General features: G+C 47.3%; 1 protein-coding gene across 2 annotated transcripts in view; it reads right to left on the reverse strand.

Annotated features, from left to right (window-relative positions):
- Nucleotides 1-10,946: 10,946 nt before the first annotated feature.
- CA12 (carbonic anhydrase 12) overlaps nucleotides 10,947-24,668 on the reverse strand; it is a 62,439-nt gene continuing 48,717 nt past the window's right edge. The window contains exons 6-11 of one of the 2 annotated variants that reach the window (XM_040226701.1): nucleotides 24,442-24,505; nucleotides 24,060-24,217; nucleotides 22,403-22,529; nucleotides 13,106-13,138; nucleotides 12,161-12,245; nucleotides 10,947-11,419 (exon numbers count right to left, since the gene is read on the reverse strand). In XM_040226701.1, coding sequence (XP_040082635.1) covers nucleotides 11,347-11,419; nucleotides 12,161-12,245; nucleotides 13,106-13,138; nucleotides 22,403-22,529; nucleotides 24,060-24,217; nucleotides 24,442-24,505 — 540 coding nt within the window. In that variant the 3' untranslated portion in view covers nucleotides 10,947-11,346. The remainder of the gene's footprint in view (nucleotides 11,420-12,160; nucleotides 12,246-13,105; nucleotides 13,139-22,402; nucleotides 22,530-24,059; nucleotides 24,218-24,441; nucleotides 24,506-24,668) is intronic. The other variant, XM_040226702.1, reaches the window with a different exon arrangement.

The following is a 24,668-nucleotide window of genomic DNA, read 5'->3' on the forward strand; positions in this document are numbered from 1 at the left end:
ATAAACTACTATGACTTGCAGTTATAAGTTAAATAACTACTAGGGATATAATGTACAACATGATAAATATAATTAATATTGGTGATGGTGGTTGTTTAGTTGCTAAGTCATGTGTGACTCTTGTGATGTCAGGGACTGTAGCCTTCCAGGTTCCTCTGTCTATAGAGTTTTCCAGGCAAGAGTTCTGGAGTGGGTTGCCATTCCCTTCTCCAATAATTACCATTCCTATACGTTGTATGTGAAGATTCAGAGAGCAAATCCTAAGAGTTCTCATCACACACAAATTTTTTTCAGTTTCTTCAATTTTGTATCTGTATGAGATAATAGATGTTCATTAAACATATTGTGATAATCATTTTCATAATGTATGTAAGTCACATCATTATACCATATACCTTATGTTTATACAATGCTGTATGTCAGTCTCAATAAAATAAAGAACTGTTGAGGATAAGGTTGGAATAGCTTGTCAGCGAACAAACCAGTACAATCCTTTTGGGTGGTAATTTAGCAAAATTTATAAAATATTGATAAGGTTTTGAGATGTGTGTTTTAAAATTGTTAAGTTTATTGTCTTTAAAAAAAATTGTATTGGAAAATAATTGCTTTGTAATACTGTGCTGGTTTCTGCCACACATCAGTAAGAGTTAGCCACAGGCATACATATGTCCCCCCGTCCTCGCACCTCTCGCACCCCCATCCCACCCCCATAGGTTGTCACAGAGCACCGTGCCGAGCTCCCTGCGTCACCCAGCAAACCCCACTGGCTGTTTCCCATATGATGCTGTGCTTCCATGCTGCTGTCTTCATTCGTCCTCGCTCTCCGTTCGTCCCACCCTCTCCTTCCTCGACCATGTTCACAGATCTGTTCTCTATGTCTGCATCTCCATTGCTGCCCTGCAAATAGGTTTATCAGTACCATCTTTCTAGAATCCATGAGATGTGCATTTTTTTGAGCCAGCAATTCCTTTTCTAGGAATTGATCCTCCAGAAATAGATCCAGGTACATAAGCCTCTTGTAATAGTCTTGTAACTGTAAAGAATTTGTAATGTCTGTCTGTCAGTAGAGCTTTGCCTCCAATTGCAGAACACTTTTCAGCCATTTAAAAAGAATGAAGTTATTCGGAATATGCTAGAAAACAAAAAGCAAGGTATAAAGCATTTTCCCATTCAGTATGCCAGACTTTGTGCTAGATACCAAGAATACAATAGTTAAAGCGGGTGAGATCTATTTATTAAATATTTGAAAATGAATGTTTAACACACAAACATAAATTAATTGTGGAAAGATAAATTTTTAGTGGAAATTTCCTGGTGGTCCAGTGCTTAGAGCTCTGCGCTCTCACTCCCAAGGATGTGAGTTCCATCCCTGGCAGGGGAACTAAGATCCCACAAACCACATGGAATGGCAAAAAAAAAAGTTAGCTATGACAATTTCGAGAGTTAAGAATATGGGGGACTTTTTGGCTTTATACATAATTAGGGGATTTCCCTGGAGGTTCAGTGGTTAAGACTTCCAATGCAGGGGGCACAAGTTTGATCCCTGATCAAACTTAAGATCCCACGTGTCTTGGTATGCAGCCAATTTTTTTTTACTACTTAATTAAATACTTATATTTTTAAAGAATGAGTAGATATTATTTACAGAATCAACCAAAACATAATCTAGGCACTTCTGTGATTTTTTTATTGTTGTTGTCCTTATTAGAAAGTATATATGGGGACTTGCCTGTCCCAGTGGATTAAGACTCCACGCTTCCAATGCAGGGACATGAGTTTGATCTCTAGTCAGGGAATTAAGATCCCCATGCCTTATGACATGGCCAAAAAGATTTTTTAAAAATCAAATAAATAAAATTGAAAAAAAAAAGGTATTATCAAAAAAATAAAGTATATGATATTTCATATATCATAAAATATATGATACAAAGCCTTTCACACTCTGATCCCAACTACTATCCTGCCTCCCACCATTCCCTATCCTCTCTTCCCAGGCATTTTCAAACACATCCCTGAAACCTCTGCTTACTATGTACCAGGGACTCTCAAACCTCCACATCTTTTTTCTTGTTTTTAGCTCCAACCAGAAAACATGGTATTCTTCCTTCAAGGTCCTGCTCAAGTGTCACTCTTTGTGAAGTATTTTCTGATTAGACTCAGAAAAACAAGTGACTTTTTCCACTGTGATTTCTTAACATTCATGTATGTATATTGTAAATCCAGGAATAATGTACATACAGAAAAATGCACAGATCTTAGAAGTGTACAATTGGATGAGTCTTGAAAATGTGTCTGCCTGTCTAACCACCACTCCAGTGAAACTGTAGAGTGCTTACTGTTCCCCAAGTGGTCCCCCCCTTCCTTCCTAGAGGCAGTGGCTTCCACAGAAGCAATGGCTGTTTCCAACCTCTGTCACCATACATTAGTTTTACTTTTGAACTTCATATAAATGGAATAACACAAGTGTACTCTTGTATCTGACTTCTTTCCTCAAGGTAATTTCCTGAGATTCACGTTTTGGGGTATATCGGTAAGTTGTAACTTTGTGCTGAATGGTATTCCATCTTAGGGATATACAGTTTGTTTAGTCCTTTTGTTGATAAGACATGTAGCATCTTTTCACACAACTCTTTAATATATCATGGTTAATGGTTTCTGTCTGTCTCCTCAAATTAAGATTGTGATGTCAGTTATCATTGAATACAGGTACTGTAGCTAAGGAGAAGGCAATGGCACCCCACTCCGGGACTCCTGCCTGGAACATCCCATGGACGGAGGAGCCTGGTAGGCTGCAGTCCATGGGGTCGCTGAGGGTCGGACACGACTGAGCGACTTCACTTTAACTTTTCATTTTCATGCATTGGAGAAGGAAATGGCAACCCACTCCAGTGTTCTTGCCTGGAGAATCTGTATCTAAACCATGGTTGAATCACCGTCACTTAATCTGTGTTAAAGCAGACAGTGGTTCCTCATTAAATCTTTGCTACTGAATAAGGAAATATGAGAAAGGTAGTCAGCTGGAAGTTACTTTGAATGATAGAAGAGAGATAAAGGAAAATACTGTTTCCTTTTAACACTTTTGACAAACCTGTAGGTTTCTCCACACCAAGCAATTCTCTAGTTCTTGGTGGACACCAGCTGTGTTCTACAGTTTATTAACAACTCAGTTCTGACATTAGCTGACGATATTGCAGATGCCAAAGGCTGCGAGCTCAGTCCCACAAGCCTGCCCCTGCTTTAGACATCAATTGCAAGTCCCAGGTTGTCACCTGTGTCTCTGACTATAAATTGCAAGTTTCCATGACTCCTCAGGTCTGATATTTTGCTAGAACAGCTCACAAAACTCAGGTAAACATTTACTTACATTTGCCAGTTTGTCATAAAGAATATTACGAGGGATGCAGATGAACAGCCAGATAAAGAGGTCCGTAGGTCAAGGTATGGAGAAAGGACGCAGAGCTTCCATGTCCTCTGGGGGTGCACCCCTATCTTAGCACCGCCCTTGGCAGCACTCTGAACTTCATTGTTTAGAGTTTTTATGGTCCCACTATGCAGGTAAGGTTGATTAAATCATCCCCATTGGTGATTGAGCTCAGTTCCCAGCCACTCTCCCCTTCCGAGGGATTAGGGTTGGGGCTGAAAGTTCCAGCCCTCCAGTCACATGGTTGTTTCCTCTGGCAACCAGCCCCCATCCTCCAAGCTTCATCACCTCATTTTTTTAAAAATTATTATTTATTTAATTTTGACTGTACTGGGTCTTCATTGCTGCACTTGGGCTTTCTCTGGTTGCAGCAAGCAGAGGCTACTCTCTAATTGTGGGGCTCAAGTTTCTCATTGCGGGGGCTTCTTTTGTTGCAAGCACAGTCTTTAGGTCCGTGGGCTTCAATGTTTATGGTGCACAGACTCAGTAGCTGTAGCACATGGGCTTAGTTGCCCCACAGCATGTGGACTGTTTCCAGATCAGGGATCGGACCCATGTCCCCTGCCTTAACAGGCAGATTCTTAACCACTGGACCACAAGGCAAGTCCTTCATCACCTCTTTAGCATCAGCTGAGGTATGGCTTAAAGGGGCTTCTTATAAATAACATTTAGGATCTCTGTGCCAGGAACTGAAGACAAAGACCACGTACTTATTTCTTATTGTATCACATAAGATTAATCCAGATTTTACCCAGTGGCTCAGAGGGAGTGATGAGCTCCTGACCACGTTTGTTCTACATGAAAAGGACATAGCATATTCAAGAAAACTTTTCAAATGGGTATGTGTCGCATGGGTGGGAAGCAGTGAAAGTAAGATGCATGGGACCTGTCGCTGGATGTCTAGGTAGCTTGGGATACTAGTTTCAGCAGATGAACTAACTGGTTATGTTACCTGCCTCACCGTTTCAGAGACGCAGGTCAACTCTGTCACCACCGGCACAGAGCTGCTATAGAGGTCTCAGTGTGCCCTTGAACTCGTAGGCCCTGTGTCTGTTGTCTTCATTGCAGGTAATTATAAGTTAATATTTGAAATGAGTGAGCTCAGACAGAAAGAATGACTTTGACTTACAGTGTGGGGAGGTCACAGTGGCCATGTGAGTAGAGATCACACTCTCTCCTGGGCTCCCGCCAGCAGGACGAGTCCCAGACATGTGCTCCAGGCCTGGCCAGGCATCTCCTTCTTGATGCACCCGGGGGATAAGCTCTGAATGGAAATGCCAGGTTGGGGCAGGATGTTATTTGGCTCTGTGGGGATTTTCGTCTTCTTTTTTATGGCTTTATTGAGGTATAATCTATGTAAGATAAATTACACCTAGTCGGAGTATAAAATTTGAGCAGTCTTGACGTATGTAGAGAAACCATCACCACCATCAAGATAGCATACATTTCCATCATCTCAACAATTGTTCATATCCCTTGTAATCCCTTCATCTCCCACCTCATCCCCAATCAACCACTGATCTGGGGTTTCTGTCACTATAGTTTGCATTTTTTAGAATTTTATACAAATGGAATTTATATATGTGTGTGTTTATATGTGTGTATGTATTTATTCCTTATCTCCAGTTCAGCTTTAGGGAAGGAGAGAGTTCAGTGAATATGTCCTTGGGAAATTTGGTTCACTGAACTAGAGGTGAGGGGAACATCCCCAGAGTTAAGCTGACTCCTTTGTCTGCTAGCAGTAGTGGTCAAACTTCAAACTTTTTCTGAGAAGATGCTGGAGTTTAATGTTCCAAAGCAGATTGGAGGCGGGGGTTGCGGTTGACTTTCCAGAAATTGTCACAAAGGCCTTTAGTGTCTTTATTGTGTGGGGTTTTATGAGGTTGTGGCATGACTGTGATAAGCATGGTAAATTCTGTTACATGAAGGCGTTTCCGTGTCGCTAGAGCTGTGGAGGGTGGACCTTGCACTGTCATTGAAGATCCTCCACTTGGGGAGTTTTGTGGCCATGAGAGCCCAGAGCACCAGCCCTTATTTCATTTTCCTTATAAGATCGGGGCAGGGCTTTCTCTTTCCCTGGGTTGTTGGATAAGGGCGTGAAGATACACTGACACAGTCAAGAGTGTACCGGCGGGAGGCATTACTGAGTCCCTGGTTGACTGCAGTCTCGATGCTATGCTGCCCTGCGATTATGGTGAATAATTCTGTACCACAAAGCACTCTGACCCTTGTTTCTGTCCAGTCATTCTATAGTGAAAGGGCACGGGTGGGGTGTGGGGACTCTCCTCCATGGCGTTGTCCCGGCCTCACACCTTCCCCTATACCTTGTGACTGTTGAATCTGAGCCAGAGGATTGTGTCCAGTGTGGACGTGCATGGTGACGCCACAGTGACCCCACTGCCCAGGTGGCACTTCTGCTGCCTGGCAGGCGGCCCTGGAGGTATTGCTTTCTCTTGTAAGTGGGTCTCAAGCTTTTCCCCATGCCTTGAAGGAAGGTGACTCCTTCTCATGTGAGGGATAGGGCACAGCTAACAAGTCAAGAGACATGGGTTTCAGGCATTCGCCCTCTTCAGGATGGCAGGTTCTGGAAGAGAGGAGACACCTTGTCCCATGAGGGAATGTTAGGACTCCAAGGAAATGGGGAGAGAGGTCCTGCACCTGGCCAGCGTCCTTCAGCGAGATCCCTGGAAGTTAACCAGATGCCCTCGTGCCCATGGCCCAACCTTCCTCAAAGGCGAGGGTGCCCTAGGCCATGTGACCGTTGAGCACCTGGACCCCAGGGTGTGGCTGAGGGGCGTGGCCAGGGCAGGGAGGGCTGGGGACCCCCAGAAGCGGAAGAGGTGCATGGAGGAGGAGAGCCACGCCCAGTGTCTGCTGGCTTGCTTGCCTCAGCCTGATTTCCTGCCTGCCCTCTTTTCTCCTGTCCTCCCAGTCCACCTCCCTGGATTTCCCCATCCTCTGTCTCTTTCCCCCATCTTCACCTTCCAGGGCTTTCTTCCAGGTTTATTTTATGTGACAGTCATCTAGGGCTAACCCTTCCAAAGCGTCTGTCAGAGGCGGCTAGGGTTCCATATCTGCACAGTGGCTGAAACGGCCAGTGGCCGGATGTGGCTCTGAGTGCTTGGAACGTGGCTATTGAAACTGAGAAACTCCATTTATTTTAATAAATTTAAATTTTAAAGCTAATAATTGATTCAGTTACTTGGAAAATTTAATGTTGAAGCAACTTGAGTGTGTATATGCTTTTTTTTTGAGTTTTTAAAAATGTGGACCATTTTTGAAATCTTTGTTGAATTTTGTTTCCGTATTGCTTCTGTTTCATGTTTTTGGTATTTTGGCCACGAGGCATGTGGGATCTTAGCTCCTAGACCAGGGATTGAACCCACACTCCCTGCATTGAAAGGCAAAATCTCAACCACTGAACCGCCAGGGAAGTCCCTAAACACACTTTTTTCAACTGTAAATTTTTATGAAATCTAAATATAGATCAGAAATTTTCAGTGACAATTTAGCATTTGAATGGAGATGAGCTGTAAGTATAAAAGACACACCAAATTTAAAAGATGTTAGGGAAAAATGAATGAAAATCACTCACATCAAAATACATGTTGAAATGATAGTATTTTGAATCCACTGGTTTACATAAAATATATTATGAAAGTGTCACTGGTTTTTGTGGGAGGTTTTTTTTTTGTGTGTGTGGCTACTAGAACTTTAAAATTTCACATATTACACTATATTTTATCGTATTTCTGTTGGACTCTGGGCCCTGGATTGTCCATTTAGCTGAATTTAGATGAGGAGGTAATGGGCAAGCTGAAGGAGGACTGAATCTCCTCACCATCCATGGCTCTCATCAATTTACCTCTTTGAGCATCAGCCCAGCTGCACCTTTCGTTCAGGGAATGGAGAGAAAGGCAGTGGAGAAAAGGGAGATAATTTCTGTTGCTCATTTCTTGCTCCAGGAAGTGCTTCCTCCAACCTCCCCCATCCCTGCCTCCATCCCCGTGGGATGGGAGCAAGTCTGAGGAATGGGTGTTATGCAGGAGCTCTGTGCCTTGCTCCCCTCTGGCCTCATCCCTGCACATGGCTGTAACACCAGGAGGGTGTCAAGGGGGAGGAACCAAAGAATCCTTGTGTTCCAACTGAAGAGACCATCAGGGCCTGGAGAGGTTAGTAATGTTTCTGTTCCAAAGCTGGACTCACTGCTTTATCTCCTACTGGAGCAGAGTTATCCTTGAACAGTTTACCTGTCTTGGTCCTAGGGCAACTGAAGTGAAAATCCAAAGCTTTTTTAATAACTCAAACAGGGATGGTGCCCACTTGTAACTTTTATAGAACTGCTTCCTTTAGCAAACCAGAATGTGAAATCTGGATTTAGACAAAAGATTATATAGAGGGGGACAGCAAAAAGAGTCCAAAATAAGGGAACAGTCAGGCAACCAAGAGATGCTACCAACCTTCTAGGTACAATACCTGCTAAAGTAAAAAGAGACATGAGACCCATTCCCTGTATTCAGGTCATTTTGGTTAGGAATGACTCCTTTTTTTTTTTTTTTTTTTTCTTCAGTACTTTAAATAATTTATCTGTTTGGCTGTGCCGGGTCTTAGTTGTTGGCACACAGGATCTTTCATCTTCATTGCGGCATGTGGGGTCTTCAGTGGTGGCATGTGAACTCTTAGTTGCAGCATGTGGGATCTAGTTCCCTGGACCACCAGGGAAGTCCCATGGCTCCCTCTTTTATATTCATCTGTTCAAATATGACTTATTTTTTAAGACTCAGCTCAGATACCGCCTTCTCCCTGAGCAGTCAGTCCCTGACTACTCTAGGCGTACAAGACCCTCTTAAGTGTGCCTGTGACCAGGGCTGCACACATCGGAGGCCTGCGTCCTTGGTAAAATGCTTTAGGGCATCTGTGTGTCTTCCTCTGGAGCTGGGGTCTATGACCTGGCTGCAAATGACATCATTATTCATTCTAACTTGTTCCCTTCCACCATAGGCGGGGAACTGCAAACTACTATTGCTTTGCCAATAGTAATACTTTCAGCCTCACTTCCAAAAACTAGTCTGATCTGAAAAAAAATTTTATTTACAATTTCTCATATTTGTATGTCTTCATTACAGTGATTCTTATAATAAATACAGAAGTCCTAAACGGACCATCATCATGGTGGCCAGTGGTCCACAGGGACAGAAGGTGGTGCCCATCCCTGGGGTTTCCAAGGGCCAGTAGGCGGCCTTCAGGGAGCTGAGTGAAGGGGAGGAGACTTTAAGGTGGAACCAACCATGGGATCAATAGTCAATGCAGCAAAACCCTAGAATGTCTGTTAAGGAAACAGGTACAGGTTTTTACTGTCATCATCACTTGACACTAACGAAACAGAGCAAAGGGACTGAAGATCTCCCACTACAGAGAGGCAGAGAAGCCAGAGCCTTGCCCGCGCCTCTGCCCCAGCCGGGGCCTGGTTCTTTCACCTCCACCTGCCGTGTGCCCAGCACAGCGCCGGGCCCTCCCGGGGTGAGTGGGAGGCAGAGTATCATCAGCACCGCCGCACCACTCTCCTGTAGAGGCAGCTAGCGTCAGGAGGGAGTGAGAACCTGAGGGAAGGTTTCCCCGTTGCAGGTCTGGGTCCTCAGGAGTCCCACGCGGACTAGCAAGGAGGGCGACAGTGTTGATTCTTGGCACCCGCTCCCTGGCTTTGTTTTATCTGAGCCAAGAGGTCCCAGAGCCCGGGCTGCACTGAGCAGGGAGAAGCAGGAGACGTGTGGCTGTTTCCACCACCCCCGTAACTCTCCGTTTTTATCAACAGCCATTGTGCTAGGTACAGGGACTTCTCTGTTCTCTCACAGAATGTGACCAAAAAAAGCCGTAGAAAGCTCTTTGAAATACAGCCCCACAGCTCTGGAGTGGTTTATGTCGGCTTCTGATTGGCGGTTATGGGCTGAGGCCAAGAAAGCATCATCTAATTCCCATTGCTTGGTCCTGAGGGTTGTCCCTGCTGTCATTCGATCAGCATCAGGCCAGCATGCTAATGGCAAGGCCGGATGCCATGCCAGGCTCCAGGGTAGTCAGGCATCTCATGTAGACAACCAATGTCTGAGTCTCCAGGGTAGTCAGGCATCTCATGGAGACAACCAATGTCTGAGTCTCCATCGAGTCCCCTGTAACTCTGCCTAGCATCACTACTACAAGTTATGACAGTAGACAAGAGAGATTTCTCGGAGAGGGAGAGGGGGAAAGACATGCTAAAGAAACCTGTCACCTAGGCAGGGAACTGCAAACTAATGTTGCTCTGCTAACAGGAATGCTTTTAACCTCACTTCCAAAACCTCACTTTAGATGCGCTAAACAGAATACCCCATGCTGTCACAGAGAGTGAGAACCAAAGGTCCCAGCCAGGAGAGGTTGGTGGGGGTCTCCTTCTCAGTCATGGAACAGACTGATATCCACAGGGCTCTTAGGTCGATAGGAAGAGAATGAAGGAGTTAAGTTGTCTCAGAAACTGTCTTTGTCACTTGGCAGGGAAGGATCTTTGTTAACATTCCATTATCTCTGGTCCGGGAATACCGTGATGCCAGCCCCTGCACAAGTAACTTCCCGTTTTCATAGTTTGAAAATCTATTGTAGTTCAGCCATGACCTGACATCCTTCAAGTCAGAGAAGTAGGTAGGTCCCAATTCAAGGTTGACAGTAGGCTCACCACAAAGGCAGCAGAAATGAAATTTGGGCAAAAGAGACAAAGATCTTCAACCATTTTGCTTCTGTCCATTTCCTCTGTATACAAAAGCAGCTGAGGTCATCTCAGAATTCACGTCTCCTCTAGGAGAGAGAGGCAATAACACATTTTCGAGGAACAGCCTAATTATTTATAAAATCTGTAGAGTACAGAACAGAATTATGCCCCTGACAGGAGGTTGTGTTGGGCTTAATATTCTGTCCTCACACTTCACAGCTTGACATGCAACTTCTGAGTCCAATATGATCTCTTTTCTTCTTTTTGAAATATTTATTTTTTAATTTATTTGGCTGTGTCAGGTCCTAGTTGTAGCACGTGGGATCTTCATTACATCATGTAGGATCTTTCCTTGTGTGGCAAGAAGACTCAGTAGTTGCAGCATGAGGGCTTCGCTGGCCCGAGGCATGTGGGATCCTAGTTCCCTGAGCAGGGCTCAAACCCATGTCTCCTGCATTTCAAGGAGGACCCTAACCACTGAACCACCAAGAAAAGCCCTCCAATCTGATTTCAAAGTGAGACTTTTCCAGGTCTAATGTGTCTTCTCTCTCGCTAAGGTCTGTTTAGTTAGTGCATCTGATCTGAAGGACAAGACTTGGAAAGTGGCTTACTATACTGCAAAGAATATTTCTTGTTTTCTTTTTGTCTCTGACACCTTGACCCTTCCTGTTCCCCGGCTCCCCCCCACCCAACCCTCAATTGTAAGGTCAGACTAAAGGTTTTGTCATAGCAGAAGGAAATTGAACAAGCCCCTCTCCGAGGAAAGAAATGGAGCCTCAAAAACAAAGCTTCAGCAGAGACCACACGTTCTCGTCTGTAAGCGTGGACAAGAAGCAGATTCCCAGACACTTGAAGCCACACTCACGTGAACCCCTGGATGAAAGTGTTTTCCAGCCAGTAACAGCCCCAGCAGGCAGTACAGTTTGTGCCCCCAGAATCCAGACCACTGGAAGGCCACGCACATGAAGCAGACAGCTTAGAGTTCCCACCTCCTTGGCGAGTTCTTCCCATCCACACTCCCGCTGGGGGTGGTGGCATGACAGGAGGATGGTAGGGTCCCCCCAAGGGTCTAAGATGTTTGTGGGTTGATCTCCAGAAAAGCCTCAGGTATGTCCAGTGTCCGGGGAGCCGCAGCAGCTGGCATCCAAGGCCAAGTCCTCCCTTGGATGTGCCTGGGCGTGCCAGGGCCTCAGGCATGGGCCTCAGTCTCCTGCTTGATGGCTGGCTTGTAGATGACTCCTTTGTTGGCACCTTTTTTGCTACTGGAGCAACAAGAACATACGAAGTTTGTTAGTCAAAGAGGAAGGAGAGCAAAGAATGAGTCGGCTATGGGATGAGGCAAGTCAGACTCTTAGAAACCTTCTCTTGGAAACCTTTTTCAAGTTCCATTGGTCTTGGGAGGAAATGCCCCCCAATAACCAATAACCACAATGGAAACTGTTCATTTTTCAACTATTCTCTTTCAACACCTGATGATACCAGACCTGCATTTTGATGAAGGTCTCATTACCATGCTGCTTCAGATCTCTGATTCCAATAGGGTTTCTGACAACCTTTTATGTTTTTTCATACCAGGAAAAATAGGTTATTTTAGGCAATAAGAACATGAGCAAAGGGCATCAATGTGAATGAGAAATCAAAATTTTCCTCAATTTTCTTTTTGGGTTTAGAGAAGAAAAACTGGATGAAAAGATCTTAGAAAGAAGCAGCCTTGGTGCTTGTGTTTAGGCCCATGGGACCGCCCCTCCAAAGTCAAGAGTCTTGTCCAAGGTCTCAGCAGTGGGAGCCAAGCTGGCAGAGACGCCTCCAGCCCTGAGCCCCGTGCTCTGCCGGCATCAGCCTCTCACGCCAAGGCCTCGATCGGTGGTGGTTTGGAGATGGCACTCCAAGGATAAGCTGGCATAGGTGGCACAGCTCCTCATTGTGCACCCTGCCTTCCCAGACAGATCAATTCTCATGGACACAGAGCCACCCACTCCCATTTCAAACCCAAACCAGCTCACCTCTTTCTCCTGAAAAGCCAAACGGATACCGCCAGGACAATACAGATGCCAAGAACACAGGCCAGGGCCACAAAAAGGACGATGCCTGGGGAGGGGTAATGCACACACGTTACAAGCCCTCCTCCCCTTCATCTCGTCCCCGTGTATGCCGTCAGGTGACAGCTGCAGGGTCATCCACAGAAAGGTGTCACTTCCCCACCTCTGTTCTCAAGTTCTGGTCTCTGGCTGAGCAGGACTGGCTGGAGTACTCACAGGGGCCATTTGCAAATTGTAGTGACTATCCAGCAGGGGTTCTCAAACTTGCACCAGCATCATCTGAAGAACTTGTTTCAAATGTATACTCTTTGAGCCCAAGCTTCAGAGTCTGATTCAGTCTGGAATTTGGCCCAGGAATCTGCATTTTTACCAAACACCTCTAGCTTATGCTGATGTATTGATAAGTGGTCCATGAACCACACTTTGAGAAACCCTGGGCTACATAATAAAAAGTTACTCTATTTTGCCTTGCTGGATTCAAGGCCCATTGAGATGCCTCTTCATCAGCTTTGACCTCAAGTTCTATTGCACAGTCCTAAGCAGTCCCAAACAGCCAGGGCCCATTGCCAAGTTCAACTGGCTGGTCACCCAACCTCCATATATTGCCTTTGGCCTAGTTTTTAGGCACTGCTTTCCCACCCTGGCCAACAGAAGGTCTTGGATAGGCTCTTTGAATGTACACATGCTATAAAGTGATTAGGTCTTTCATTAGAGGAGCATTTGATTGGCAGCTCATCTTTGAATCAGAGAGTGACTTGAGGGTAAGACACACAGTGAGGAGGGGCCTAGCAGTCAGAGTGACAGCACAGAGAAGCAGAGAGGATGAGCTGGAAGTCTCAGAGGCCCAGATCACACCAAGAATCACAGCGATCACCCAGCTGCAACATGCACGGCCGGCCGGCCACATACCCGGACTCAGTCCTGTGCAGGGAAGGTCTGGCACTTCGGAGGGGAGAGGAAAATATTGGAAGTTAACCGAGGCAAACCATGGCAGATTTGACCAGTGTGTTGATTGACGCACTCCCTTTGGTTGGTTGGAGGTACGGGGCTAATGCAGCCCTTCTGGGGACGCTCCCTCTTGGCTCAGGTGAAGGGAATAGCCCACCCAGGGAACTCATACCATGAACCCGCCCCCATGCTCCTTTATCATTGCAGTCTCTGTACTCAGGTAAGACTTCAGCTTTTCATCCAATGTGGCCAACTTGAAAGGTGAGCAAGGGTAAGAATCAGAGTCTATCTGGGTAGGCTCTTATCTGCTTCCCTGGCACCCACCTCTCGTCCTCAGCAAATAACTTTCTAGGTGCTGGCTGGCTCGGGCTGGCAGAGCTTGGTTAGAACCTGTTACCAGACTTCCACATCCATCCCCATCCAGTGTTATTGTGGTTTTGTTCTGTTTTCACTTTGGTTCCACTGGACAAACTGGAGAAACCCATCCACCATACCAGCCTCCCTTCTCTGGTATGTGGAACCAGAGGACTGTGTCCTCTTCCATGAGTTATTGTTGGGGATGAATGGGGTGAGTTAGAGGTCTTCAGTGGGGCTGAAATTGTGCCCAGCGATCTAAGGAGAAAGCTTATAGTCAGCCTGCTAAGGACCTCCCCAGGGAGGGCCATGGGTGACTCCATTCTCGTGGGTAATACAGAGGAGCCCAGTCACGAAGCCCCCAGGTCACCCCAGCTGCTTGCAGGCTCTCAGAACTACTCCTCCCAGTCATACCCTCCCTCTACAGAATGTCTGCTTACACAGACCTGCTTATCCACTGGTTTTCTGACCTCAGTAGAAACTTCTAGCTTACGTGTGTGTTTGGTGTGGGGGGTGGGTATTCCAGTTCACACTGGAAGCTGGAGTTGTGCAGATGGTAGCCACCCAGCCAGACACTCCGGAGAGCCTGTGCCCGCAGAGCCTCCTGAGGTGACAGAGACCCGACCAAGTAGGAGATGCCAGCAGAGGGCCAGGGACCACCTCCCCCTGGGGCACTTGACACCCGAGGAACCAGACCTAAGACTGGAGAGTGAGGTCTTGCTCACCCCTTCTCCTGCCATCTGGCCCCTTCAAGTCTGGCTGCTTCTCCTGGAGCTATCAGCCCCATCTTCTTTCCCTACTATCTGCTTCCACAATCTCATACTGAGTCTGTAACCTCATTGGTCCAAGCCTGGGCTCTAGAAGCCCTTGGTCTGGCTTCCTGGGTGGCCCCAGGCTGTTGTAAGGATGACTGGAGCAGATATGGTTAGGAGCCATCCACAAAGAACAGGGTGGCCTGTTCTCTTGGCTCTTGCCAGCCACCACTGGCAGCCTGCAGCCTCTTGGGTGGCAAAGAACGTGGCTCCCCTGGCCTGATCCCTGCCCTGAACACAAAGCCCAGTCTGTGGCTTGGGGAGACCCTCAGGACATGAGTCTCCCCTTGGGGAGGGCGTCAAGTGTTTATACAGCATATGCTCTGTTCTCTACATGGCCTGTGGCTTCTGCACACTATAATTTGGTGTTTCGTTTTGTTTAAGGTACCTAAAGGTACCTCTGTTCTCTACATGGCCTGTGGCCTCTGCACATTATAATTTGGTGTTTTGTTTTGTTTAAGGTACCTAAAGGTAACCTAAGGTAACCTAAAGGATTTTGAATCCTACTAAAACCTAAGAGTTTGGATAGCTGGTCATCATGAAACTCTATGAAATGCTGAGGTTGCATTGAAACATCTTGGTGATCTTGCATCAAGACAGTTGGTCAGTGGGCTGTTTCATCATGGGTGATTAGATTCTATTGCCCCCATTTTGGCTTTGGTTGTATAATGAGCTCTGACCACTGATCCTGTTGGGAGAATGGGATATTCCAGTTAATAAGATTACTGGAGCCATCATTGAGCCTAAATATGGATTACCAATTTTTAAATAACTGTTATATAATATAGGCTAACACCAAAACACTACCAGGCATGATGTGACCTTCCTTGATTTTGGAGCACCTACAGAACCTTGGAGGTGTTTAGAGCATCAGTTGGAGAATATTCAGAAGTTTAGGTGTACCAGATAATAGAAATATCTAGGAGTGCTGCTCAGAAGAGAGTCCACTGTAAAAAGCTCTGTCTTCAGTTGTGGTACAGGCATCTCAAATTCTTAACATTATTGAGATCTGGTTACCTCATTTTTGCATAGTGTCCAGCTCTGGGCCACAAGCCCCTGCCTGATATTTTATCAGGGATATTTGACCTTCACTGTCTTCTCTTCTTGGAGAAAGAAATGGCAACCCACTCCAGTATTCTTGCCTAGAGAATCCTGTGGACAGAGGAGCCTGGGGGCTGCTGTCCATAGGGTCGCACAGAGTCGGACATGACTGAAGCAACTTAGCATGCATAGCACGCATGCAAAGGTAACCAAGGCCTCCAGGATCTTAAAAACAACCACCACCAAAAAGAACCCCAACTGGTCGTGGTTTTGTTTTGGTTTTTTTTTTTCAGTCCTTTCTGATGAAATGCTCTTTTGTTCTTTGTTCCTAAAGCTCCAGATGCTTGTGGTACCAAACTAGTTCTTGCCATGTAAGATGGTTACTAGTAAGCCTGATCACTTGGTTAAGCTGTCCAAACTGGATGTTTCTAAAATTGTCACTTTCACAGTCACCTCGAAGATCCTGAGAGCCAGGCAGGTCCCCAGACAGCTGAGAGCCCATCTCCAGGGCTGGAGGAGGTGCCCCCAGGCCATGGTCTTCGGGAGCAGAGCAAAGCCTCCAGAAGCAAGGCTCCAGGCATAGGCTTTTTTCAAGAGCACGTGACCCAGCTGGGTGGCTGTTCTGGAAGGAGAGTCTGATTTTCCTGCGTCACTGAGCAGTGTCCTTAGCTGTTTTAGGCCCTATAAACAATAGCTTAATTTAATCCAGGGCTCTAAGGTGTGTTCCTTGCTTCTGGATGACGACTGGTTAGGGCCTAAATTGCCTCTCCTCGGAAACAGTGAAACAAGACCAAGCAGGTGGAAGATGAGGAAATCCCCAGATTCTGGGATAGAGGCTTCACAGCCAAGTGTTTGATGCAGCAAAAACAAAGCAGTTTGACTGAGCAAGTGAAGCATGTAAGCCACTTGGGAAGAGAAGTGGTGGCGAGGGCAGCACCTGGTAGGAATTCTGCCTGCCAGGAAGCCCAGGAAGCCCAGGACAGGACGGTGATGTTGGATGCTCTCCCCTGCAGGTAAGACAGCACCAAGCCTCAGGGAGCCGGGCTCCTCTGTGGAACTGGATGCAGCATAAGGCTTAGGTCCCAGTAGAGGCAGAAGTCAGAGCATCTGATAACTGTAGGGCAAGCATGCATGCATGCCAAGTCACTTCAGTCGTGTCTGATTCTTTGCAACCCTGTAGACTGTAGCCCGCCACAAGGGGAAGTCACAAAAGGCACCAGGAGAACTGATGGGAGACTGGAAAACTAGCACCCAGTGAGAGAAGCCAAAACCTGCATTAATGCCCAAGAATGGGCATCAAAGATGGTTCAGGGAGGGGCAGAGATTCATTTGCAGATTGATTAAACAAAGAAATGGTTTCTGAATGGCGAATGAGGCAGGGAGTTCCCACAGAAGAACAGACAGGAAGAACAAGACACGCTGGTTGATGGCAGTGGCCCACAAGAGCCACAGGATGAGAATGCAGTAAAGGGGCTCCTGAGCTGGTAGAAGGGTTGCACACGGTACAGACATGGGAGAGCCGCCTGCTCTCCAGACAGGGCTCTGGTATGAGTCAGAGCAAGCAGAGGTGGGACAGTACTACACACAGAAGGAATCACACAGATATGGAAGAACCCCAGTGCCACATGCCTCACTGGGGAAGGTTCAGACCCCGGAGATCGACATGCTGCTCGCCACAGGGTACAACTACCTGTTCTGGCTGGCTCAGGAGCTGCGTCTTCCACTGGTATCTTGCTGGACCGAGAGAGGCTGGTTAACTGCATGTGAGGTCTTCTGGAGCCTCAAGTGCACACTCAGAAAAGTCCAGCAGGAGGAACAAACACCTCCTGTATACAGCTCAAAGTTCCTGGAAAAAGTCTAGCAATTTCTAGGTGTATTTGCAATTCTGCTTATTCAAACAGAATTTTGAATAAAAAGGAATACAGTCCTTTTCAAAGTATTAAAGTATGGGCTGTTGTGGTGGGTGACATGTTCTATAGTGATTACATATGTACACATTACATTTGTCTTTAGCAGGCTCCAGTCTTATAAAAGAGGCAGGGAGCATTTGGGTTTAGCAGGGATTTGAGAGTTTAAATATATAAAATCCAGTTTCAGCTGGTAAAATCCTTATTATCATGCTTAATATAAGTCATAGACTCAAGCAACTGAAATGCTGGTCCTCTCTTTGGAGGATGTTCTGTTAAGTAAAAGAAGATGCCCTCTATAACCACAGAGCATAACATCTTAAAAGGATATGTTTTACAGGAGTTTTTTCTTAACACAATGGAACCTATTAAATAACTTCTACAAATAAGTCTGCCCAAAGGAGACCACCAGATTACACAAGGGAACTGGCTTTCTATGACCCACGTTAGGGTCTGAGGGCTTTGCCTTCCAGATTGCAGGAATGCCGGCCCAGAAGAGAGGGCCATGTTGCTCTGAGGGGCCTAAACCCTGGCACAATGGGCATGGGTTACAGTGCAGCACCAGGCGCTTCGTGCTGTCTGCCCCCTGTGGTGGGTCAGGCTGTCTGGGCCGCAGGATTGACTAGTGCTGGGACCTCTCATCCCCGTCAGGTCAGAGGAGGACAGAAGGCCAGACAGCATCTGTCAGCAACTCCCTCCCGGGCCTCTGACACTTGACAGCTACCTTCTGATCTTTACGTGTTCCTCAACAAGCAGATTGATTTCAATGCTGTTGGCAAATTGACAGCAAAGCAAAATAAGACTTCCTAAAACTAAAACTTGACAGCCAGTCAGGTTTCTGTTCAGATGGTTCTGCGGAGAAGACACTGGCGGGGGAGGGGAAGGGAGCTGAGTCGGCTCCATCCTTTCAAACTTGCAATGAGCACCAGGCACAAAAAGCGTGTAAGACGCCCATCGTCCCTGCTTTAGGGGCTTGCGGTCTATGGATAAAGTAGATTTTTTTTTGTACATGATAATAGATCATTACTCTGTGTTATGCCAAGAACTGTAACAGAGGTATAGAGAGCTATAACTGTTCTGGCCACACAGGAGCAGGAAACTGTAGGTCATCCTCAGGGGAATGGGGAAGGACGGCAGGATATGATTAGTGTTGGGTCCTGACAGGGTTTTCCAGGTGGGAGAGGTGCAGGGCATCCCAGACTGAGGGACCCGTGTGTGAAAAAGTCTGTAGCATGCACACGTGAAGCACCTGCCATGTTGCAGAAGACCCCACAGGGCAGTATGGGGGAGGCAAGGGAGACACCCTGGAAGGCTCAGCTGATGCTGGACCATGAATGGTGGTCCCAGGTTTCTGCCTGACCCCTTTTCCTCCTGTCTGGGCCAGAGGCTTGTTGGAAGTGAAGAGAACATCCCTGGCGAGGTGTTCTCTTCTCCACCGTGGAAGAGAAACGTGGGGCTAATGTGGGGCCAACTCAGTAACACATGGCGTGATGAACTGCATGAGGGGTGACTAGGACTCCACTTCTCAGCATATCCAATGCTTATTCCTGACCATTCAGACCCTGTATGTGTGGAGGGGGATTCGTAGGTGGGAATTCTTCTGGTCTTTCGTTTGGTTACTGGGAAGAATTGATAGTTTTTCATCTAATAGAGTTTATTTATAAATAGGAACCTTTAGAGACACAAGGTCGATAACCACAAAGCATACATTCTTGTCTCAAAAAATTAGATAATTAGCCATCTTAGCTTTGTAAGATTTTTTTTCACTCTCTCTCTTTAAAACATTTTATGAAATTACCCAGGTCCCTGAGGATCAAGCAGATTCTGACCATGCTACTCTACAGCTTGGCTGAGCATGAAAGCCCTACCCCTCGACCGCCCGGCTGTCCTGTCTAAGGTTCACCTTAGCTGGGCTGAGTTATGGGACATGCACTGGCTCAGCTCAAACCCACTAAAGACGTGATTATAGAAACTTTTTGGCTCTCTCTTGTCCTTCAAGTTTCCCTTGCCTTGACACGTTGAGAACAGAGCCTGATAACATCAGTATTTGGGTTTAATCGGTCTGGCTTTACTACCCTATGGGCCCAGTGTTGATGTCTTCAGCTGGGAAGTTTCTCAGAACCAAGACTTGGGCCCCTGGGCTATATAACTCTGCCTTGGCCATCTTTCTTCCTCACATTGGGCATCTGACTCCTGTGAGATCTGGATGCTCTCAGGATGGGTTTTCTCCAAGACCCCACCTTGAGGACATGAGTCTTGTCGCCCGGCCTCAGCTCAAGACTTCATTTGTGCCACTTGGAAGAGGCACTTTTTTTTAAGAGCTGAAAAACAATGCCCTGGCACGACTTTCACTTCTCTCCCAAAAAGTGAGCATTTTAACCAAAGACAGGAAGAAACAGCATACATGAGAGGAAAAAAATACAGAAAGAAGGGATGGAGCAGAATGATGAGGGGGTTCAGGCTGCTGCCTCAGAGGCATCTGGACCCCTGCTGGAGATTTGTTTGCTTCCTTGAAGGTGAATAGTTCTGTCTTATCTACATCTCTTAGCCTTGGACCTACCCAATTATACTCAAATTTTAAAGGAAGATGGGAAACAGGGTTAGAATAGAATGAAGACCAGGGCAAGTGATATAAAACCCTAGAATTCTGTGATCTGAGTGGGGAAAAGTCTTGGGCCTGGGAAAGTCATTGTACAAATGCCTGGGGCAGTGGTTCTCAATCAGGGGCAACTTTGCCCCTCCTCCCCAGAGACACTTGTCAATGTCTGGAGACATTTTGGCTGTCACAGGTGGACATGCTGCTGGTATCTAACGGGTAGAGGTCAAAGACGCTGCCCAACATCCTGCAGTGCACGGGAGAGCCGCCGCCACAAGATTATCCAGCTCCGAAGGTCGATATTGACATACCAAGACTAAGAAACCCTACCCTAGGGCTGTCAGAGACTCTCTGCCTCTTAAGGACAGAAACCAAGTTCTGTGTTCCTTTTCCAGCATGGGTAAGGAAAAGGCAGGGTCCAGTTAAGTGATTCAGTCCCAGTCGTTCCAGTTTGGTTAAACCCTAGATTCCCCTCTCTCAAAGTCCATGTGCTTTGTTTCTTAAAGGATTTTCTTAACATTACTTTTCTCCTGACAGAAAACTCCAGAGTTTTCATTGTCCAACTGCATAGTTCCTGTTAACTTTCAGAGAAGACCCTGAATTAAACCAGCCCCTAATTATAGACATGTCCCAGTGAAAGAGCATGCAGACAATTTGAGTCCAAATTACTTAAGGTTCCTGCTGACAAACAAGCTCACCCCTATCAACCCAAAGGGCACGTTACAGTCTTTGACCTGCTCCACATTGGTGTGAGCAGGTTCTTGTGAATGGCAGGTGCCCCTGGGAGGATGAGGTTTGGTTCTTCATTCTTTGGGGCTGACTCAGCCTTGCTTCTTGGGGAAACAGCCCGATTAGCTGCCCGAGTCTCTGGGACTTGAGAGGGAGGGGAGAATTCTAGCCAAGTTTCTATAATCAGCCTCCAAATGAACAGGTTTGCCTTGGACAGCCATGGATTCTCACTCCAAGGAGCGAGCCCAGCCCCGCTTTTGGGAGCAATAGCTCCAGGTGAGCTATGCAGGACAGGTGGTGCAAAGCTGCATTTGGGCTGTGATCTCCAGTGTCCTAAGCTGGAGCCCGTCTGTTTCAAGGCCCCTCAAGCTCCCCCAGCCTGCCTGGGAAGGTCTACTGAAGCGCTCTGCCGCCAGCCTGATTGTACTTCCCGCTCTACAGGCGCCAGCTTAGACCTGAGCCGGTCTAAGAAGATGGCTAATTATCCCCATGTTCATTGTACACGTGGGGGTTACTTTTGGATGTCAAGTTTCTGCACGGTTTCTTCTGATCCTCTGTAACTGCCCTCACACACTGTCCCTGCAACGTAAAGTCAGGATGGGCAGTTGTTAGTACTCACTTAGAACATGTTAGCGCGGAAAAGATGTTAGCTCACCTAGTCCAGCCTGTCACTTTATAGCTGAGGGAACCAAGGCCAAAGAAGGGACATTATTTTCCCACATCATACAGCCAGGAGGAAACAAGGTGTGACCTTGAACCTGAGTCTCCCAACTGGGAGGTGGGGGTGGGGAGGATGTTCCTGTCACCCTATCCTCTGTGACTTGTAGCGACTTAGTGCAAAAGAACAGAACTGACTGTTATCCTTGAATCACAAGCAAAATTCTGCCTGACCTATGTTGGCAGAGTCCCTTATCTCTAGGAAGAGTTTTATTTTATTTAAGAATTGAAGTATTTCCGTGCAACCCTTGACTACTACCCACTTCATTTAGGAGAATAGGAAAAGAGAATGTTGTAAAGTGGAACTTCCATGGAGCGACCCCTCTCCTGACCACTCAAGAGTCTACAGTGAGAAAGTGAACTTGGAGATTTGAAGAGCGTGGGCCTCTTTCCCCCTTCCCGGGGCCTCCAGCCATCTTCATGTAGATAGAGAGCAAGTCAAGATGTTAAATGTCCATCTGGGGAGTTATGGTTACAGATTTAGAGGGAAGAACTGAGCTTCTGCAGCTCAGGAAGAAACCAAACTATTATGTCTCATTCAGTATAGATTCTTGGTGCCTGTGCAAGCTTCAGGGAGGTGAGCCAAAAGGCGGTCCTGAAGATGCTTTCTTGTCTAACGGGCCCTGCGACATTAGACCATGAGCTGCTTGTGCTCAGACACGGGTCATGTCCATTTTCTAAAAGGAGAAACTCTGGACCTTGGTGTGTGCCATGGATCACCTGGCAAGGCTAAGGATGGGCCTTGATGCCAAGAATGCCTGTAAGAAGTTCGGTGTTTGATCTCATGGAAAGGGTCCTACTTGTGTACCTCTCTCTCCTCCATCTGTGGGAGACACCTGGACTTAATGAGGACTCTGGTCCCTGTTCCTGGAGTCCCTGGCTTGTGCTTCTCTACAAAGGCTCGAGGAAGTCAAGGTCAGTGACGGGAGACCTCAGTAAACCCACACTCAGTAGCTCCTCACATACCCGGCTCCCATGGCAGCCAGAGTGCTCTTAACCCAACTCCTAAGGGCATGAGTGACAATGCCCAAGGGCAGGGCACCTGACTTCATACGGAACAGACATCGTGGCACCACACTGCCCACACACCACATCTCCTTACCTTGTTGGAAGGAGACATACACCAGCCTCTCGTCAAACTTCTGGACCTGCCGAAAGTTGTTGACCATCTCTCTGGGGGACGGGTCGTCCATGTGAGTGCAGTACAGGTCTGTCTCCAACTTCATCAGCTGTAGGGAAAGAGCAGAAACACCTCCTGAAGGCAGAGTGATGCCCCCTTGCCTGGCCTCAAGGGAAAGGACAGCCAGATCTCACCTCTGAGGCCTGGCGAGAGACCCCTGAGAAGGTGGTGGGAGAGCTGAAAGCTGCCCCTGCCCCGCGGGTGTCTGAGTAATGGCCCATGTGTGTTCCCACTTCCCGGGGCCACCGGGAGGGTGGGTACTGTCAGCTCCTGACTGCATGTGAAATCTGCCCTGCAGGGAGTGAAACCTGGGCTGTCAAAAGGCTCCCCCGCCTCCCAAAGAGACTGCATTCCTCTCCTGAGCCTCATTCAGAGCCCAGTCTAATTAGAGGGGCCTGGGGCTCAGTCTGATGGTCCCATCAAAAGGAACAGAAAAAGGCAGGCAAGAACCTCACAGGTCATCTGACTACCAGTTTCATGGTATTTTCATGCACACATAGATTACATAACTGTTTCCAAGGCAGTTTCTGGGTTAAAACATTACTGCCTCCCCAGTCATTTCCTCTCTTGATTCATCATGACTATATTCCTGTCTGCCTATTTGCTGTCATTTATTGAGGTTACTCAGGTAGTCCATAGTAAAAAGGGAGGAGCAGCAATGAGAGCTGTGCTGGGCTCATGAAGGCGGTGGGGCTGTGCGCCAGCAGGCAGACCCGCCTCCTGGGCAACGATGCTTCCTCCTGACGAATTTGAGCTGCGGAGCAGAGACACGAGCAGTGACTTGGAACTCAGCTCCACCTTGGGCCTTTGCTGTGTCACTCACCAGCTGGTGACCCCAAAGTCTCCTTGACTCTCTAACCCTCACTTTCATCACCTAAGAAATGAGAGGGTTAGAGATGATTGCTATGGATTCCATTCCCCAGTTTTGCACTAGCCTAAGCTTCTTGAGGGTTTCCCAGGTGGCGCCAGTGGTAAAGAACCTGCCTACCAATGAAGGAGACATAAGCGACATGGGTTTGATCCCTGTGTCAGGGAGATCCCCTAGAGGAGGAAATGGCAACCCACTGCAGTATTCTTGTCTGGCGAATCCCGTGGACAGAGGAGCCTGGTTGGGCTACAGTCCATGAGGTCACAAAGAGTCAGACGTGACTCACCAGGCACACACTCGCATGAGCTTCTTGAAGGCAGAGACGCTCACTTCCTTATCGCTGCACCCCCCACCCTCTGGGTTTGTTAAACCATCTAACCTGATCCTGTCTGTTCCACCCCGGCTAAGGAGCCATGCGCTTTCCTGCCTGGGAGGTGAACACTCTCCACTGGGGGACAGGTTAGGGAACACAGCCTAACAACTCATATTTAAAGAACTGTGGAGATAGAGTAATTCTCCCCACTTGACAGCTCTGCTTTTGAAGCTCAGCCTGTGATTTCCAAAGCACTTCCAGGCCCCTGTGGTATCTGGAGAGGTTTTGAATAGCTACCAATGAAACTGAGTGAGGTAGTCAGATCGTCGATTATGATACAGGCGGTGCAGGGTCCGAGGTACCACGTGGTCTATGACAAGGAAGAACACGACAGTTACCTGCTCCTGGGAAATTTGCACAGGGTTCCGGAACACCGTCCAGAGCACAGTGGGGTAGCAGGGAGGTGTAGTCAGGGACCCCCTGTAGCGGTAGTACTCTTCAGGCCTCTCTGGCAGCAGCTCTTCTATGCTGAAACCCGGAATGAACACTTCTTGGTCTGGAGAGACATGTTGGGATACAAGGTCACCTTCCTCCCCAAGGCAGAGGTACAGCTGAGCCTATGACAGCCTAGGAACGTGAACTAGCCCCATTCTGAGCCACCTGTTTCCAGGACCTGGTCACAGACAGTACGTGTCCCCTGCCTGCATTCTTTTTCAGGTCACCCAAGAGCAAATATGCTGTTCTCCAGCAGAGGGTGAGTAAGCAGTAAGGACCCCTCACCTTTGTACTTTACAGCTTTAAGGTGATCGAAGATCTTGTCATATGCTGGATTGGAGGAGCCCACCTGCAACAGAGATGGGGCAAGTTGGACAGAGACAGAATTCAGTAGGCTGAGCCTGGCTTGACAGTTGTGAATGGAAGAGCTCTCTGCTGGGGCTGTATGATCACCACTGCTGAGATCCTCCCCAAAGGATACACTTTACCAGGACAGCCATGATGCTTCACTA

The sequence above is a fragment of the Oryx dammah genome, unplaced genomic scaffold (assembly GCF_014754425.2).
Source record: "Oryx dammah isolate SB20612 unplaced genomic scaffold, SCBI_Odam_1.1 HiC_scaffold_26, whole genome shotgun sequence".
NCBI classification, from domain to species: domain Eukaryota; kingdom Metazoa; phylum Chordata; class Mammalia; order Artiodactyla; family Bovidae; genus Oryx; species Oryx dammah.